This window comes from Balaenoptera acutorostrata, chromosome 8, assembly GCF_949987535.1.
Source record: "Balaenoptera acutorostrata chromosome 8, mBalAcu1.1, whole genome shotgun sequence".
Taxonomy (NCBI): Eukaryota; Metazoa; Chordata; class Mammalia; order Artiodactyla; family Balaenopteridae; genus Balaenoptera; species Balaenoptera acutorostrata.
In genome coordinates, this window is record NC_080071.1 from 39,061,170 (window position 1) to 39,081,942 (window position 20,773).

Below are 20,773 nucleotides of genomic sequence, written 5' to 3' on the forward strand. Positions count from 1 at the left end.
CACACACTATATATGTTTATATATATATGTGCAGTCAAATTCAATTATACTTGAATTCAGAATACATTATCCAACTCCAGCTATGTAAATTTCTACTTTTTTTTTAATTAATGAAAAACTTTCTCTAGTAGTAAGATTTCATTTTGTGCTATAGTATGAATTGTTCAAGGTGTGAACCAAAAGCATTTAAGATTAAACAATAATTAAAATGATTCACACTAGTCTAGGAAAATGAATATGGATATGTAGGTTTTTTCTTTGTTCTTAAAACATACCTGTTATTTTTACTCCTTCCTTTGTTTCAGCCGGTACACCAACACCAAATTCATTTTCTCCAGAGACTCTGAAGTAGTAAATCGCCCCTTCTTGTAAGTTGGTAATTTTGTAGGAGAGGCGGTTACAGTTGCTGGTCACTGAGACCCATGCTTTCTTACTGGCCTCCCGTTTTTCTATGTAGTAATTCTTCACGGGTGCTCCACCATCATTTTCAGGAACATCCCAGGATAACACTGCAGACTCTCTGGTGACATCATGTACAGTAATATTGGCTGGAGGACCAGGAGAATCTAAAACTTTGACAACTAAGGTCAGTGAAGCAGCATTCAAAATATTCTGAATTGTTAATGTGTATTTTCCAGAATCATTTCTGTTGGCATTTTCAATAGTCAGTGATGTACGAGAGTCTGTGGAATCAATATAAGCTCTAGTGCGGAGGTCAGTGTCTGGTTTGCTCCAGGAGACACTGGGTACTGGTCTTCCTCGGAAAGGCACAGTCATGGTAAAGGAGGCACCGGCCTTGACAATCAAGGTCTTCTTCATTTCACTGTCAAGATCAAATACAGGTTCTTCTTCTCTTTCTTTTGCTATCTGGGGATCGGAGCTATCGCTGGGATCACTAGCACCGACCTTATTGATAGATCTTATTCTGAAAATGTATTCGGCTCCTGTGGTTAGTCCACTTATTGTGTATTCTGTTCCCCTTAAGTTCTGAATGGCAGTTTTCCAGTCAATTTCATCAGATTTTTTAAATTCTACAGTGTATCCAGTTACTGGGGACCCACCATCAAATAAGGGCTTAACCCAGCCAATAGTTATATTGGTCTTGCCTGAGTCCATGATATTGGGTTTGGATGGAGGAGATGGTAAGAACACGGGATCTTCTGCCTGAATTAAGGGAGAGGTTTCACTTGGAAGGCTCAGGCCTGCAGCATTTTCTGCATATACCCGATACTCATATTCACATCCTGCCCGAAGTCCTGTTGATTTCACTCTCAGATCATAAACTGGTTTTTTGTTTACACGCAACCATCGTAGGCTGTTTTTCTCTCGCCTTTCAATTATGTATCCAGAGATTTCACTGCCTCCATCACTCTCTGGTCTTGCCCAGCAAAGTGTCATGAACTCTTTGGTCACAGATGTAATTTCCAAAGATGTGGGTGGACTTGGAACCGTAAATGGATCTAGTGCCTTTACAGCCACACTCTCCAGGGGCTCACCAACACCATATTTATTAACACCGGTTACTCTAAAGATGTATTCATTGCCTTTGAGCAACTTGGTCACTTTACAGGATGTTGTCCTTAACTCTCCTTCACATATTGTCCAAGCAAGGCGACTTGTCTCGCGTTTTTCTACAATGTAATAGTCGATAGCTGCGCCACCATCTTCTTGGGGTGGTCCCCAAGAAACAGAGCATTTCTCAGCAGTGAGGCCAGTTATTTCAAGTGGTCCTGCTGGTGGGCCAGGCTTATCAAGTACCTTGCAATTAACTGCCAAAGACCGAGTTCCAGCAACATTCTTCAGTGTTAGCACATACTGCCCAGAGTCTCGTCGGACACAGTCTTTCACTGTTAGCAAAGTATTGTAGTCCGTTGAGACAATTTCTGTTCTTGCTCTCTCTTCAATTTCTACACCATCCTTGGCCCAGGAAATTACTGGCAGAGGTCGCCCTGCAATGTCTGCATTTATCTTAAGGACCTCTCCAGCTTTGACAACAATAACATCTCGGAACTTGACATCCATCATAATTCTTGGAGCCTCAACATCGTCTTTAACTGTGATAGGTCCAGTGGATTCAGATGGCTCACTAGTTGAGTCAGCAGCATTCCTTGCGAAAACCCGGAATTCATAACGCTGATCTTCAGTAAGTTCAGTTACTTCAAAGTATGTTTCTTGTACACTAGTAAAGTTGCACTTCAGCCACCGGCCATCTGGTAGTTCTCTACGTTCAACAATGTATCCGGTGATCTTAGCTCCACCATCATAATGTGGTTTAGACCATTTAAGTGACACTGATTTCCTTGTGATATTTGTGACTTCAGGTTGTCCAGGAGGGTCACAAGGGTCTCTTGCAGGGACTGGTTCACAAGACTTACTGCATTTACCAATTCCAGCAATAGTCTCAGCATATACACGATACTCATACATCAATCCTTCTTCAAGGCCGGAGACTTTCCTTTGAGTATCAGTGATGAGGCTCTTATTTGCTTTTGACCAAAGAATGCTGCTTCTTTCTTTATACTCAAGGTGATAGCCAAGTACTTGACTTCCTCCATCATTAACTGGCACTTGCCAGGTTACCAACATTGTGGATTTTGTGGCATGCACAACTTTAGGAGTACCAGGAGGACCTGGGGGGCTGAATGGATACTCTGCAACTACAGCTGAAGATGCACTGTAGGAGCTCTTTCCGTAGCGGTTTTCTGCACAAACGCGGAACTGATACTCACTTCCTGTTACTAGACGAACTATTTTAATGGATGTTCTTGCAACTGCCTGCGAAACTATGTGCCATGTTGTAGAAGAGGTTTCTCTCTTTTCAACGATGTAATTGCTAACCTGGCAGCCACCATCATATTCTGGAGGATTCCAAGAAATGGTTATATTGTCACAACTAACCTCATCAATATGTATAGGTCCGGGAGGTCCTGGTTTGTCAAGCACAATTATAGTAATAGGAACTGTTACGGATCCAGCACTGTTTGCAACACATAATTCATAAGTTCCAACATCTTCCTTTGAAGCTTCCTTAATTGTTAGTGATGTTACAGTCTTTGAAGAAGAAACATTTACTCTAGTTGTCTCTTTAAGAGTCTGACCATCTTTTTTCCAGCTTACAGTAGGTTGAGGTCTTCCTTTAAATGGAACATCAATCTTCAGTTGGTCTCTAGCCTTTACATTGAAAGTATTGAAAGGAAGCTCAACTGAAGGCTTTATTTCAATATCTCTTGCAATTACTGGCACTCCAAGTTGTCTTGGATCACTTTTTCCTTTTTCATTAAGTGCAGCTACCCTGAAGATATACTCCTCTCCAGCAGTTAGGCCAGATATAGTTGCTTCTAGAGTCTTAACTTGTGTGCAGATGCTCCATTTTTCACTCCCTTTGGTCTGCATTTCAACTACATAACCGGTAATTTTGCTGCCACCGTCACTTTCTGGTCTCTCCCACTTAATTGTAGCTGTGTTACGGGTCACATCAACAAGAGTTACTCTTCCAGGTGGGAGAGGTGTTTCAGAAACTTTAACAGGTTCAGTTGTTTCAGCTGGCAAACCAATCCCATATTCATTGGAAGCCAAGACTCGGAAGTAGTAAGAACATCCTTCTTGCAGGTTTTCAATTTTAAAAGTGTTCTTCGTGCAATTGTTTGTAACAGTAGCATACACTTTTCTTGTAGTTTCTCGTTTTTCGACGATGTAGTTCGTAATCTTAGCTCCACCATCAATAAGCGGTGGTTCCCAAGCCAGTGTCACTGAATCTTTCTTCACTTCTCCTACGGTCAAATTCACAGGGGCGCTTGGTGAGTCGAGAACTCTGACGTTAACAAAAGCAGTTTTAGAGCCACTGTTATTTTCTAGTGTCAGATTATACCGACCACTGTCAAATCTGGTAACGTTGTCAATTACCAGCATTGTATATGAGCTGGTCACCTCAATCTGGGCCCGGTCAGTGAGAACGCCTTCTGCCTTTTCCCATTTAACTTCAGGTTCTGGTCGACCTTTGATAGTGACAAATAAGCGTAAAGTAGCACTCGCACGCAGAATGACCACTTTTCGGAGATCAGCATCCAGTTCTATTTCTGGTGGCTCTTGCCTCTCTTTAGCAACAACTGAACCAGGTATAGTTGCAGGTTCACCTATGCCTTCAGAATTGATGGCACAAATACGGAAGTTATATTCAGTATTTTCTTTAAGCTTGGTCACGGTGAACTGCTTTCCTTGTAATCCTGTTGGTGGAGTGCACGTTGTCCATTCGTCAGCAGTGGCTTCTTTGACCTCAACAACATAGCCCTTAACAGGAGCACCGCCATCATAAATTGGCTTATTCCACACCAGGGAGACAGAAGATCTGGAAGTGTCTGTCACTTTTAGATTACTTGGTGGTCCTGGTGGGTACAGAACATCACATGCACGATAGAAAACAGATGGCTCACTAGGTTCACCCACACCAGCTGCATTTTCAGCAGCAACTCGGAATTCATAGGAATGCCCTTCAGTAAGGCCAGTTACCCTGAATCGAAGATCTGTTAGTGTTTTCTTGTTGCACTTGGTCCATCTAATGCCTTCCTTATCTCGTTTTTCAAGAATGTAGCCCTCGATTTCAGCACCTCCATCATCCACTGGGCGTGCCCATGTTACGACCATAGACTCTTTGGTGATTGCTGAGGCTTCAGGTGGCGAAGGAGGACCTGGTGGTTTATAAGGATTACAGGCTACAACAGGCTCAGATTCCAGAGGCTCTCCAATTCCATATTTATTCACAGCCATGACACGGAAAATGTACTCATTACCAGGAAGAAGTTTAGTGACTTTGTAGTTAAGGGCCTGTACCTCAGTTGAAACCTGGGTCCAGGAGAGTCTGCTTGTCTCTCTCTTTTCAATGATGTAATGTGAGATATTAGCACCACCATCTTGTAAAGGTGGGTTCCATGCCAGGTAACATTTTTCAGCAGTAACTCCAGAAACTTTCAGAGGCCCTTCAGGAGGCCCTGGCCTGTCAAGTACCTTTACAGTGATTGGTATAGACTTTGTACCACCCACGTTGCTGAGTTTCAGGATATATTGTCCTCCGTCACTACGTATACAGTCTCTGACAAGAAGAGTTGTTTTCTGAATAGTAGACTTAATTTCCATTCTGGCAGCCATTTCTTCAAGCTCTTTTCCATCTTTTGACCAAACAATATCAGGTATAGGTTTGCCACGGATATCAGCTTCAAGGACAAAAGTCTCTCCTGCGTGAACAACGATGACATCTTTATATCTGGGATCCAGTGAGGCATTTGGTGCATCAATTTCATCTCTTGCAGTAATGGCGCCAGTGCTTTCAGATGGTTCACTAAAGTTGCCAGCTGCATTTCTTGCAATTACTCTGAATTCATATCTTTGGTCTTCTACAAGTCCACTCACTGTATATTCAGTTTCTAATACATTAGTAAAGCTGGCTTTCATCCAACGGCCGTCAGGTAGATCTTTCTTTTCTACAATATAACCTGTTATTCTGCTGCCACCATCATAGGCAGGTTTCTTCCATTTCAGTGTGACATTGTTTCTTGTAATAACAATGGCTTCAGGGCGACCTGGTGGGTCACATGGATCACGAGCAACAAAGCATTCCGACACTTTGCTCGGCTTGCCGATGCCAACAATATTTTCAGCAGAAACTTTGAACTCATACTCAAGGCCTTCATCAAGCCCAGTTGTTTTGAATTTGGTGTCTTGAATGGGAGTCTTATTTAATTTGACCCATAAAATGCTGTTCTTTTCTTTCTGTTCAAGATGGTAGCCAGTAACTTTGCTGCCTCCATCATTAACTGGCTCGTGCCACTGCACAAGCATTTGATCTTTCGAGACTGATGTCACAAAAGGAGTGCCAGGTGGCCCGGGTTCTTTAAATGGATATTGTACAATAACTGGTTTAGAATCCAAGGGGGCACTTTTTCCATACCTGTTTTCTGCAAAAATTCTAAACTGGTACTCGGTGCCTGTTTTCAGTTTGGTTATTTTAATTGTTGTTCTTGCAACTGTTGCAGATACCATGTGCCAACTGGTGGTAGTTGTATCTCGCTTCTCTACAATGTAGTTGCTTATTTGGCAGCCACCAGTATAGGCTGGAGCTTCCCAAGATATGACCACAAAGTCTGCACTAACTTCATCAAACCGAACTGGTCCAACTGGAGGTCCAGGCTTTTCCAAGACAATAATGCTGAGATTTTCAGTTGCCGTACCTGCACTATTTGTTGCTGTTATGATGTATTTTCCAAAGTCATCTTTGTTACTTTCTATAATGTGCAAAACAGTTGATGTAGCTGTTTCCTCAACATTTACTCTTGTTGTCTGTTTAAGAGGCTCGCCATCTTTGACCCATGAAATTTCAGGTCTCGGTCGGCCAATAACAGGAATTTCGATTTTAAGAGCTTCTCCAGCTTGGACACTATATGTGTTAAATGGTAACTTAAAACTAGGCTGTATAGTCAAGTCCTTGGCTATGACAGGAACACCAAGCACTCTTGGATCGCTTTTTCCTTTCTCATTGTAAGCCTTGACACGGAACTGATATTCTTGTCCAGAACTCAAACCAGTAACAACTGCATTGCAGACTTTGGATTCAGCCACAACACTCCATTTTTCTGTTCCTTTGGGCTGCATTTCAACAACATACCCCAGGATTCTGCTACCACCATCATGTTCAGGTTTCTCCCACATCAGCGATGCACTAGTCTGGGACACGTCAGTGAGTGTGACCTTTCCTGGTGGGGAAGGAGGCTCAGCTGCTTTCACAGCATCAGTGGTTTCCACTGGAACACCAACTCCAAATTCATTTTCAGCCATTACTCTAAAGTAGTACATGGCTCCTTCTGTAAGATTCTCAACTTTAAAGCTTGTTTTGCTGCATTTATTACTCACGTTAGCATATGCTTTTCTGGTTGACTCACGTTTGTCAATAATATAGTTCTTGACCTTTGCACCCCCATCGATGATGGGTGGTTCCCATATCAGAAGGACAAAATCTTTTCTCACTTCTTTGACTGCCAAATTCTGTGGTGGTCCTGGGGTGTCAAGAACTTTCACAGTTACAAAGGCAGATTTAGATCCACTGCTGTTTTCCAGCTTGAGAGTATATTTTCCAGCATCATTTCTATCACAGTTATCTATTGATAGTTGGGTATAGTTTGCTGCTTTTTCAGTTTGGACCTTATCTGTGAATTCACCTTCCTCTCGAGACCAAGTGATCTCAGGTGTTGGGCGACCTTTGAATGGAATGTGAATTCTGACAGATCCACCAGCTCTTACAACAATTCCTTTCCTTAATTCAGAGTCAAGGTCAAGTTCAGGTGCTTCGAGTTTATCTTCTGGTTTCACAGTACCAGGAACTGATGTAGCCTCACCTAAACCAACTTTATTGAGGGCACAGACTCGTATTTTATACTCCTGGTGTTCAGTGAGTCTTGAAATTTCAAATCGAGTGGCCCTCAGGCCAGTCTGTGGAGTAACTATTTGCCATTCTTCTTCATCTGCTTTACAGATTTCTACTACATATCCCAGGATCTCACTGCCACCATCGTAGATGGGTTTACCCCAGGTAAGTGTAATTGAATTTTTAGTGGTGTCTACAATGTGTGCATTGATGGGGGGGCCAGGTTTGAACACCGGATCGCAAGCCTTATAATAAACTGTAGCTAGACTTGGTTCTCCAACTCCAGCAGCGTTTTCTGCAGAGACTCTGAATTCATACTCATGATCTTCTGTTAATCCTGTTACTCTTAGACGCAAATCTGTAATGCGGCGTTTATTACATTTTATCCACCTAATGCCACTTTTGTCTCTTTTTTCTACAATGTAGCCAATAATCTCACTTCCACCATCACTATCTGGACGGTTCCAACAGATGGTCATGGAGTCCTTGGCAACGTTTGTGACTTCCAGGCTTTTTGGTGGTCCAGGAAGCACAAATGGATTTTTCATGAGTACTGGTGCAGATTCCAAAGGCTCTCCAACACCGTATTTGTTGACAGCCATTATACGGAAAATATATTCATTCCCTTCTAAGAGTTTGGTAACTTTCAGAGAATCGGTTACAACCTCTGAAGCAACAACAGTCCAGGCAAGCCGACTTGTTTCTCTCTTTTCAACAACATAGTGAGAAATGTTGCTGCCACCATCTTGAAGTGGTGGAAACCATGTTAATGTGCATTTTTCAGCGGTGACTCCGGTAACCTGGACTGGCCCTTCTGGAGGTCCTGGTCTATCTAACACTTTTACATTCACTGGGAATGACTTAGAACCTGCAACATTGGAAGCTCTTAAAATATACTGTCCACCATCAATTCTAATGGCATCCTTTACAATAAGTAAAGCCTTGAAATCTGTGTTCTTTATTTCACATCTAGCAGATTCTTCAATTTCCTTATCTCCTCTTAACCACTCAATGGTAGGTAGCGGCTTTCCGTGGACATCAGCTTCAAGCCTGAATGTTTCTCCAGCATTTACCACAATTGTGTCTCTGAATTTTGGATCCATTGAAATTCTTGGGAGTTCGACCTCATCCTTGGCAGTTATCGGTCCAGTACTGTCAGAGGGTTTGCTTATTGTACCAGCTGCATTCTTTGCAATGACTCTGAATTCATATCTTTGATCTTCAGTAAGACCTGATACAGTAAATTGAGTTTCAATGACGTTTGTGAAGCTGGCTTTCATCCAACGACCCTCAGGCAAATCACGTTTCTCTACAATGTAACCTGTAATCATACTTCCACCATCATATGCTGGTTTGGTCCATTGTAAAGTGATTTCATGTCTTTTAACTATTATTGCTTCTGGGGTTCCTGGTGGGTCACAGGGATCTCTGGCTACATAGCATTCAGAATTCTTGCTTGCTTTGCCTATACCAACAATATTTTCAGCATAAACTCTGAATTCATATCCAATGCCTTCTTCAAGATTGAGTGCTTTAAACTGGGTGTCATGAATAATAGTTTTGTTGACCTTTGTCCACAAAATACTATTTCTTTCCTTTCTCTCAAGGTGGTAACCTATGATTGGACTTCCACCGTTATTGATTGGTTCATGCCACTCTATAAGCATGGAGTCTTTGGAAATGGCTGTGACAAATGGTGTGCCTGGAGGGCCTGGTACTTTGTAGGGATATTGAGCTACAATTGGCTCAGATTCCAAGGCAAAGCTTTGTCCATATCTGTTTTCAGCGAATATTCTGAATTGGTATTCTGTACCAGTCTTCAGTTTGGTCACTTTGAGTGTAGTTCTGGCAACAGTAGCAGAAACAACATCCCATACTGTGGTGGTTGTATCTCTTTTCTGAACTATGTAGTTAGTGATCTGGCAGCCCCCTGTATATAATGGAGGTTCCCAAGATAAGGTAATACTTTCAGCACTGACTTCATCAAATTTAACAGGTCCTTTTGGAGGATCAGGCTTATCTAGGGTTATAATTTCGATGGATGCTGTCTTCTGACCAACAACATTAGCAACTGTGATTCCATAGTGTCCACTGTCATCCTTATGAGTTTCTTTAATACTGAGTATGGTGAGGTCAAGTGAATCAGTAACATTGATTCTTGTAGTCTGCTTCAGTGGAAGACCGTCTTTAGTCCAGGTAATGGTTGGCTTAGGACGTCCAGAAATTGGCACTTCTATTTTCAAATCTTGGCCAACCTGTACACTATAATTGTTAAATGCAGGTCTTACATCTGGCTCAATGACCAGATCTTTGGCAACTATTGGAACTGCAAGAGACCTAGGATCACTTCTTCCCTTTTCATTTACAGCCACAACTCTAAAAAGGTATTCTTCTCCCTGAGTTAGGTTGGTAATTACGGCTTCAAGGGACTTGACTCGAGCACACTCTGACCATTTCTCATGGTGTTTAGCTTGCATTTCCACAATATACTGAATGATTTTACTGCCGCCATCATGTTCAGGCTTTGTCCAACTCAAAGAGACACTGTTTCTGGTGACATCATCCACAGTTATTTTTCCTGGAGGTTGTGGGACTTCTGCAACCTTAATTGGATCATCAGTGTGGGCGGGAAGGCCAATACCATATTCATTCTCAGCTGTGACTCTAAAGTAGTAACTGCAGCCTTCTTGGAGTTGATCGATTTTCCAAGAATTCTTATGGCAATTTGTTACAACTGCAGCGTATGATTTCCTTGTGGCTTCACGTTTCTCAACAATGTAATTTTTAATTTTGGATCCCCCATCCAACAAAGGAGGTTCCCATGTAATTGATACTGAGTCTTTGGTGATTTCTGTGACTTTCAGATTAACAGGTGGACTTGGTGTGTCCAGGACTCTCACAGTAACAAAGGCAGTCTTTGTCCCACTGCTGTTTTCTAACGTGAGAGTATATTTTCCACTATCATATCGGTTGACATTGTCAAGAACAAGAGAGGTGAAGCTGCTAGTGCTGTCAATTATAGCTGCGTCTCGGATTTCACCATCCACCTTTCCCCATTTAACTTCTGGTGTAGGACGACCTCTAATAGGAACAAATAACCTTAAGGAGCCGCCTGCCCTTATATTTATAATTTTCCTTAGTTCTAGGTCAAGATCAATGTCTGGTGCTTCCAATTTTTCTTCAACTATAATAGGTCCAGGGACATCGGCATGTTCTCCAACTCCAGCTTTGTTAACAGCACAGATACGGAAGTTGTACTCATGCTTTTCCAGCAGCTTCTCGACTTCTATATTTGTTTTATTGATTCCAGTCGGTGGAGTGCACATTGTCCATTCACCAACACTCACGTCACATTTTTCAACAATGTATCCTTGGATTTCACAGCCACCATCATATATTGGTTTGCCCCAAGAAAGGAAGACGGAAGATCTGGTAATATCAATGACTTTGGGATTGTTTGGAGGTCCTGGTTTATAAATAGGATCACAAGCCTTTTGGTAAGCAGAAGGTGGGCTTGGTTCACTGAGTCCAGCAGCATTCTCAGCTGAGACTCTGAATTCATAATTGTGATTTTCTAAGAGTCCAGTTACTCTCAAGCGCAGTTCGCCAATCAGACGTTTATGGCATCTTGTCCATCTGATGCCCTCTTTATCCCGTTTTTCAAGAACATATCCAAGAATTTCACTGCCACCATCAGATGCTGGCCTTTCCCATACAACAACCATTGAGTCCTTGGTCACCGCTGTGATTTTTGGAGCTTTTGGTGCATCTGGCACTACAAATGGATTCTTGGCAATTACTGGCTCAGATTCAAGAGGTTCGCCAACACCATATCTGTTGACAGCCATTATACGGAAGATATATTCATTGCCTTCAAGAAGCTTAGTAAGCTTGCAGCTGAGAGTTTGCACGTTGGCATCAACCACAGTCCAAACCAAGCGGCTGGTTTCTCTCTTTTCCACAATATAATTTATGATATCACTCCCACCATCTTGTAGTGGGGGTTTCCAAGCGAGTGTGCATTTTTCTGCTGTAACTCCTGATATAACAATAGGTCCTTCAGGTGGCCCTGGTCTGTCAAGAACTTTGACATTTACAGTGACTGATATCTCTCCTGCAACATTTTTGGCTTTCAGTATGTAATTTCCACTGTCAACACGTATTGCATCCTTTACATTGAGACTGGTGGCAAAATCAGTGCTCTTTATTTCTAATCGAGCTGTATTTGAAAGCTCCTGATCACCTTTTAGCCACTGAGTGGTTGGTACTGGTTTGCCATAAATATCTGCATCAATGTTGAATAACTCACCAGCGTGAACCACAATTGTGTCTTTGTATTTTGGATCCATACGAATTCGTGGTGGTTCTACCTCATCTCTTGCTGTTATTGCTCCTGTGCTTTCTGAAGGCTCACTAAACACTCCTGCAGCATTTCGAGCTATAACCCGGAACTCATATCTGTGATCTTCAGCTAGGCCAGTTACTTCAAACTGAGTGTCAATGACATTTGTAAAACTGGCTTTCATCCAGCGGCCCTCGGGCAGTTCTTTCTTCTCAACAATATAACCAGTGACCTTGCTTCCACCATCATATGTGGGTTTCTTCCATTGAAGAGTCACAGAATTCCTTGTGACAATGATTGGCTCTGGCCTTCCTGGTGGATCACATGGATCACGGGCAACGTAGCTTTCTGACACTTTACTTGGCTTGCCGATGCCCACGATATTCTCTGCGGAGACTCTAAATTCATATTCAATGCCTTCGTCGAGGCCAGTTGTTTTAAACTTGGTTTGAGGAATGGGTGTCTTATTCAACTTAACCCAGAGGATGCTATTTCTCTCCTTGCGTTCTAGATGATAGCCAGTGACTTTGCTACCTCCATCACTGACTGGCTCGTTCCATTGTACTTCCATACTGTCCTTGGAGGAGAGCGTTACGAAAGGTGTGCCAGGAGGACCAGGAACTTTGAATGGATACTGGGCTACAGTAGGCTCTGAATTGAGGTAGGTACTCTTTCCATATCTGTTTTCAGCTGCAATCCTAAACTGATATTCACATCCAGTCTTTAACCTGCAAGCTTTTATTGTTGTCCTTGCAACAGTAGCCGACACAATTTGCCAGGTGGTTGTGGAAGTGTCCCGTTTTTCTACAATGTAATTATTGATAGAGCTTCCACCATCATACTTAGGTGGGCCCCAGGAGAAAGTGATACTATCAGCTGTCACTTCATCCATTTTAACTGGTCCCGTTGGAGGCCCTGGTTTGTCAAGAACAATAACATTAAGGGTTTCAGTAGCTTCACCGGCTGAGTTAGTCAGTTTAACTACGTAATGTCCAACATCTTCTCGGCAGGCTTCCTTTATTGTCAGTAGTGAGTTATTTTCTGTGCTCTCTGCATTTACTCTGGTTGTCTGCTTCAGTGGTACATCATCTTTATGCCAGGTTGCAGTTGGCATAGGGCGTCCAATGAACGGAACATCGACTTTCAGATCTTCACCTGCCAGTACAGTGAAAGTATTGAACAGGAGTTTGAAGGCTGGTGGAATGACAAGATCCTTGGCAACTACTGGCACACTCAGTTGTCTTGGATCGCTGATGCCCTTCTCATTCTGAGCTGAAACACGGAAAGAGTATTCTTCACCCTGAATTAATCCAGTAATAGTGGCTTCGGTGACTTTGACTGTGGCACATGTGACCCATTTGTCACTGCCTTTGCTCTGCATCTCTACAGTGTAGCCTAGAATTCGGCTGCCTCCATCATGCTCAGGTTTCTCCCAAGAGAGTGACACGCTATTTCTTGTGACGTCCACCAAAGTTATTTTTCCTGGAGGAAGAGGTCGTTCTGATGCTTTCACAGATTCTGCGGTTTCAGCAGGAAGCCCGATGCCATATTCATTTTCAGCGAGAACCCTGAAGTAGTAATTACAGCCTTCTTGAAGCTGGTCTACCTTCCAGGAAGTCTTGTGGCAATTTGTTGTAACAGTTGAATATGCTTTCCTTGTTGATTCCCGCTTTTCAACAATATAGTTACTTATTTTTGAACCTCCGTCAAGAAGAGGAGGCTCCCATGTCAGTGTGACAGATGTCTTAGTGACCTCCTTTACCTTCAGATCCTGTGGAGGGCCTGGTGTATCCAGTACTCTGACACTGACAAATGCAGACTTGCTGCCTGAGCTGTTTTCTATAGTTAGTATGTATTTGCCACTGTCGAATCTGTTTACGTTTCCAACGATAAGCAGGGTGTAAGAGCTTGTGGACTCAATGCTAGCTTTATCTAAAGATTCTCCGTGTTCCCGGGTCCACTTCACCTCAGGTACTGGCCTTCCTTTGATTGGAACAAAAAGTCTCAGGGTACAACAAGCTCTTATGGTAACAACTTTGCGCAGTTCAGCGTCTAGTTCAATCTCTGGAGGCAGCATCCTGTCTTCAGCCTTTGGAGTTCCAGGAACAAGTGCAGGTTCCCCAATGCCTTCAGAATTCATGGCATAGATGCGGATTTTATATTCCTGGTTCTCTGTGAGGTTGGTGATAGTGTAAGAAGTTGCCTTGAGCCCGGCTGGTGGAGTGACAATATGCCATTCATCTTCTTCTGGCAGGGCGATCTCAACCATATACCCAGTGATTTCGGAACCACCATCATAGATAGGTTTGTTCCAAGCAATTGAAATGGATGATCTGCTTGTATCTAGAACACGTGGGTTACCTGGCGGGCCGGGTTTAAACACAGCATCACAAGCTTTATAAAATGGACTGGTAGCACTCGGTGCGCTGATTCCAGCAGCGTTCTCAGCCATGATCCGGAACTCATATTCATGTCCTTCTGTCAGTCCAGACACTTTATATCTTAAATCAGTAAGAGTCTTTTTGTTGCATTTCACCCAGCGTTGGCCAGCTTTATCACGCCGTTCCACAATATAATTGATGATTTCGCTGCCGCCATCAGAGTCAGGATGTCCCCAGCAGACAACCATGGAATCTTTAGTAATAGTTGTAACTTCAGGATTTTTGGGTGGTTCAGGAGGTCCATAAGGATCCAGTGCAAGCACAGGCTCTGATTCCAGTGGCTCTCCAACTCCATATTTATTTACAGCCATCACACGGAATATGTATTCATTGCCTTTTAAAAGTTTAGTGACCTTTAGTCTTGTTACTTGGACTTCTGAAGCTACATTTGTCCATGCCAGTCTGCTGGTTTCACGTTTCTGAACTACATAATGGTCAATTTTGGCACCTCCATCGTCCAGTGGAGGCAACCATGACAATACACATTTTTCTGATGTCACTTCAGATACATCTAAAGGTTCTTCAGGTGGTCCTGGTCTGTCAAGAACTTTGACATTGAAAATATGTTTAGCAAAACCACCAGGATTGGTTGCTGTAAGGGTATAGGCACCGCCATCCCTTCTTAGTGAATCCTTGTTTACCAGATTAGTAGAGAAATCTGCCATTTTAATTTCTAATTTTGCTGTGTTTTCAAGCTCCTTTCCATCTTTGGTCCATTCCATTGTTGGAGGTGGGCGACCTGAAACATCAGCTTCCAGCTTGAATGCTTCACCTGCTTTTATTATAATTGTGTCCTTAAATTTGATATCCACCATTATCCTTGGTGCTTCGATGTCGTCCCTGCATGTGATAGCATCTGATGGCTCAGATGGTGGGCTAATAGCACCAGCAGCATTTTTGGCAATCACGCGGAATTCGTATGCGGCATCTTCTGTTAGTCCGCTGACTGTAAATTCATTCTCCAAAATGTTGCTGAAGTTGGCTTTCAGCCACCGTCCATTAGGAAAATCTCTCTTTTCAACTATATAACTGGTAATTTTAAAGCCTCCAGTATATTCAGGCTTAGCCCATTTAAGGGTCACTGTGTGTCTAGTAATATTTAGAGGAACCGGTTTCCCAGGTTGGTCAATGGGATCCAAAGCTAACACAGGTTCAGATGGCTTGCTCGGCTTGCTTTTGCCAGCCATGTTTTCTGCGATCACTCGGAATTCATAAGCAATACCATCTGTAAGTCCACTTGATTTGAAAATGTTGCCTGGTACTAACGCTTTGCTCACAGTCTGCCAGAGAATACTACTTCGTTCTTTTCTTTCAATGTGGTATCCTAAAATGGGGCTTCCACCATCAGTAAGAGGCTCATGCCAGCTGATTGTTATTGAATCCTTGGTAACTGCAGTTACCTGAGGGGTACCAGGAGGCCCAGGAACCTTAAATGGATAGTTGGCAACTACGGATGCTGATGTGATGCCTGGTCCAACTCCGTATCTGTTTTGAGCTTTTACCCGGAATTGATACTCCACTCCGGTAGTAAGGTGAGTGGCTTTGTAGGTAGTGCGTATAACAGTGGTTGCTAACTCAACCCATGTGGTACTGTCAGTCTGTCGCATTTCTACTACATAGTTGCTTATGGGTACACCTCCATCGTTCTCAGGTGGGTCCCAAGAGAAGGTGACAAAATCAGACGAAACTTCATCAAATTTGATTGGTCCAGTAGGTGGCCCTGGGATATCGTGGACTTGAATGGTGATGACATCACCAACCTCTCCCACAATGTTCCTTGCTGTTAATGGGTAGGGCCCACTATCGCTTCTTACACACTCGTTGATATTTAAGATGGTTGAAGTTGCTGTGTTTTCAAAATTAACTCTCTGGGTCTGTTTAAGAATCTGGTCTCCTTTCTTCCATGTAACTGTGGGCTTTGGTCGACCTAGCACTGGAATTTCAACTTTGATGTTGTCACCAGCTTTAGCAATGACTAATTTTTGATAAATGCCATGGAGATCCAATTCTGGAAGCATTGTCTGCTCCTTGACAACGACGGGTCGGCTTTCTCTAGGGGCACTTCTCCCTGCACTGTTCACTGCCATCACTTGGAAGGTATATTCTTCCCCTTCAGTTAGATTCTTCACAACACATTCTAACCCCTTCACGGTTGTGATGTGGGTCCACTGGTCAGAGCCTTTTCTTTGGGCTTCAATCACATAGCCAGTGATCTTACTGCCACCATCGTGCTTGGGTTTAGGCCACACCAGGCTGACTGTACTCTTAGTTATGTCCATAATGTTAAGACTGTCTGGTGGTGATGGTGCTTCGGAGGCTTTTACAGGCTCTTTTGTTTCTGTCGGCTCACCAGTTCCATACTCATTTTCTGCCATCACTCTGAAGAAGTATTCACATCCTTCAGACAAGCCAGTAACTTTGTATGTGCACTTATGGCACTTAGTGGTGACCGTGGAGTAAGATTTCCGTGTTGCTTCTCGTTTCTCCACAATGTAGTTTGTTATATGTGAGCCCCCATCTATCAGCGGGAGGTCCCAGTGCAGGGTGACACTCTCCTTTGTGATGTCAGTAGGCCTCAGGTTAAGGACAGGTCCTGGTGTATCCAAGACTCTGACGTTAACGAAACCACTTTTCTTCCCAGCGGGGTTTTCAATGGTCATCACAAATTTACCGGTGTCATATCTGTTACATTCTGGGATGATCAGGAGCGTGAATGACTCTGTACTTTCAATGTTAGCTCGGTTTTTAAGGTTGATATCATCTTTGGTCCATGTCACTTCAGGAGCAGGACGACCTTTAATGGGCACAAATATTCTAATACTGAGTCCTGCTCTCACAACAAGGGTTCTTCGAAGCTCAGCATCTAGTTCGAAATCAGGAGCCATCTCCCGTTCTACAATTTCAACATTTGAAATCACTGCTGGCTCCCCAACACCTGCATCGTTGATGGCACTGATTCTAAAATTGTATTTTTCTTTAGTCTGAAGATCAGGAATGACAAACTCGGTGATTCTGAGGGCGGTTCCTGTCGTATCCTTTATCCAGGCATCATCTCCTACTTTTTGATGCTCTACGACATAGCCAGTGATTTCAAGCCCACCGTCATAATGAGGCTTGCCCCATGCCAAAGAAGCAGATTTCTTGGTGGTATCAGTGACACGTGCATTTGAGGGTGGTCCTGGGGGATCTGAAAAGGAAACAAAGGCACAAAAGTGTTAAGGGTTTGGCTTTTGTATAAATTATATAAAATATTGGCACTCCCAAATGAGCTGTATTGAAAAAGATAAATACTAACATGCTACATCTTTCATTAGAACAGGATTTGAAGTATCACTAGGTGGACCAATTCCTGCTTTGTTCTCTGCACTGACACGGAATTCATAGGTGTTTCCTTCTTGCAGTCCTGTTACTTTGCATCTGAGATCGGAAACTGGAGTCTTTGTTGCTCTCACCCATCGCAAGCCTTTCTTCTCTCTCCTTTCTACATGATACCCTGTGATCTCACTGCCACCATCATCAGCTGGTCTTTTCCAACTGACAGTGGCAGTGTTTTTAGTGACATTGGACACCTCTGGTTTTCCAGGGGGGCCAGGTGGACCTGAAAAGAAAGCAAATTTATGAGAAATCTATGATTTCCTAAATTCTGCTGCAAATGCTTATATATCAATTCCCTTATATGCTCTACGTACCAAATCTGTCTACCATCTTGACAGGTTCGGACTGTACGGGTTCCCCTTTGCCATACTGGTTTACAGCTGAGACCCGGAAGATGTACTCATTTCCCCGGATAAGTTTGGTTGCCACATGCCTGCAAGACTGAATATCTTCGGCAACCACTGTCCACAAAAGTCGGCTGGTTTCTCTCTTTTCAAGAACATAAGACTTAATTGGTGAGCCGCCATCTTCTAAGGGAGGTGTCCATGTAAGCGTTGCTTTTTCAGCAGAAACATTACTGACTTCAATCGGACCTGGGGGACCAGGTACATCGAGGACTGTCACCTTCACATGCTCCTCCTTTGTGCCAAAAGCATTGGTAGCAGTGATGGTGTATTCACCAGCATCTTTTCTAGTGGCATACTTGATAGCAAGCATGCAAGATGTTGGTGTTGAAGTTATCTGAATGATGTCTGATGGTCTGATGTCTTTTCCTGACCTGGACCAACTTGACTTTGGAAGAGGCTTGCCGAGAATGCTAATGGCATTCAAAACAATGGTGTCACCTGCTTTAACTGTTAGCCCATCCTTTATTGCGGGATCAAGGACAATGGTTGGTGCCTCTGCAAAGAAAAAAAGAACATTTTAATCAGAAAAGGAAGGACGCTTAATTTACTATTGTTTATGTGCATAAAAAGTAAAATAGACCTACCATATTCATCCTTGCAAATAATGGTTCCTGTACTTTCTGATGGAGCACTGATAGCACCTGCTGTATTCTTTGCTCTAATTCTGAATTCATATTTTCCACCCTCAACAAGGTCAGTAACAGTAAAGGCACAATCTGGGACATTAACATGGTTGGCTTTCATCCAAGATTTAGAGGGAAGATCTCGCTTCTCCACTATGTATCCAGTCAACTTATGACCACCATCATATTTGGGTTCAGTCCAAATGAGAGTCACTGAATTCCTTGTTACATTAATAACCTCAGGTTTGCCAGGAGGGTCTAAAATATAGCAAAAAACAGACAAAGAAATCCAGTCAAACACACACCAATGTTCTCTTCATGAAGAAAATACACCTGGATTTTGCTTTGTATAATGACTTACCAATTGGATCAAGTGCCACAACTGGCTCTGATGGCAGGCTTGGCTTGCCTACTCCTGCTAAATTGATTGCCATAACTCGGAATTCATATTCCAGACCTTCAGTTAGTCCTGTCACTTTGAAGTCTTTCATCCTAACAGGAGTCTTGTTAGCCCTCTTCCACAGAAGGCTATTTCTTTCCTTGGACTCGATATGATACCCTACAAAAGATCCAGTGATGTGTCAATTCACATAGAACATACAAATGTAGCCTGATTTTTAAATACATACATACACACACACACATACACACACACGCACGGAACAAGTAATCATTCTTGCTTGTATGTATACTTTTATTACCTAGGCATAGAGCCATTTTTTCCCCTTGGAATAGACATTTATTGCACCTTCTGTCAAAAAATTTTAACTTAGGGCTTCCCTGGTGGCGCAGTGGTTGAGAGTCTGCCTGCCAATGCAGGGGACACGGGTTCGAGCCCTGGTCTGGGAAGATCCCACATGCCGCGGAGCAACTACGCCCGTGAGCCACAATTGCTGAGCCTGCGCGTCTGGAGCCTGTGCTCCACAACAGGAGAGGCCACGATAGTGAGAGGCCCGCGCACCGCGATTAAGAGTGGTCCCCACTTGCCACAACTGGAGAAAGCCCTCGCACAGTAACGAAGACCCAACACAGCCATAAATAAAATAAATAAATAAATAAATATTTAAAAAAAAAAAAATTTTAACTTACAAAAATAGATATCATTAAGAAAGCCTTTATTAACTATTACATTAGGAGGTTTTCATTGAAATTAAGCATTAGCTTAATGAATTAGCTTGCTTAATGCTTCATGTACTGAATGCATAATGAACTGAAAAAAGGAAAATACATTTTTGTATGTGCAGATAGTGCTATAAATAAGGAGCACAGATTCAACTTGTTTTCAGGGAGGAAGATTTGGAAGAAATCTTAATGTAAACGCTGTACGGTAAGAGCCAACTAAATACCTGTAATTGGAGAGCCTCCAGTTCTCCTGGGGTCAGTCCAAGTTAGAGATGCGGAATCATGTCTGACATCCACAATATTGGGAGGTGGGGGAGCATCGGGCACATCTAGGAAAAAGTAGATAATGCAAGATTTATAATCAGGAATGTATTATAAATAAGCCAGAACCATGTTTTGCTTTATGTTTTCTGACCTTGAGACACTTACCAAATGGATGTCTAGCAACAATTGGCTCCGATTTCAGGCCCTCTCCTACACCGTATTTATTTTCGGCACTGACCCTGAAGGTGTATTCCGTACCCTCATGAAGTCTCATGACTCTAAAGGTGGTTTTCTGGACAGCTGAGGCACATGTCACCCACTTGTTGTTTACAGAATCTCTCTTCTCTAGGATATAGTTGGTGATCTCAGAACCTCCGTCGTCCTTTGGAGGACCCCACTTTAAGGTCATGGCTTCTGCTGTGACTTCGTCAAATTTGATTGGTCCAGTGGGGATGCCAGGCTTGCCGACAACTTTTATGGAGAGAGTTCCTTCCTTGGTGCCGGCAACATTCTTCAGTGTGATTGTGTATTTTCCAGCATCAGACTTTTGGCAGTCATTCACTACAAGAGTTGTGTTAGCTGCAGATGAGTCGACACTGACCCTTGTGTCTGTTGCTAGAGGATCTTCTCCTTTCTTCCAGGACACGGATGGAGCTGGCTTGCCTTTTATGGGGATCTTAAGACGGAAGTTGCTGTTTTCTTTAGCCAAGTAGCACAAATCAGGAAGGTCCTTTAAGTCAAGGTCAGGAGCCACTGTAAAACGGCAGAGATAAGTTATTGTTATTTTT

General features: G+C 42.9%; 1 protein-coding gene across 2 annotated transcripts in view; it reads right to left on the reverse strand.

Annotated features, from left to right (window-relative positions):
• Window positions 1–20,773, reverse strand: part of TTN (titin) — a 287,640-nt gene that overhangs the window by 33,226 nt on the left and 233,641 nt on the right. For both annotated transcript variants that reach the window (XM_057551572.1, XM_057551571.1), the window contains 7 exons: window positions 20,151–20,738; window positions 19,946–20,050; window positions 18,961–19,158; window positions 18,561–18,857; window positions 17,884–18,471; window positions 17,490–17,792; window positions 276–17,381 (listed from right to left, as the gene is read on the reverse strand). In XM_057551572.1, the coding sequence (XP_057407555.1) occupies window positions 276–17,381; window positions 17,490–17,792; window positions 17,884–18,471; window positions 18,561–18,857; window positions 18,961–19,158; window positions 19,946–20,050; window positions 20,151–20,738 (19,185 nt within the window). The remainder of the gene's footprint in view (window positions 1–275; window positions 17,382–17,489; window positions 17,793–17,883; window positions 18,472–18,560; window positions 18,858–18,960; window positions 19,159–19,945; window positions 20,051–20,150; window positions 20,739–20,773) is intronic.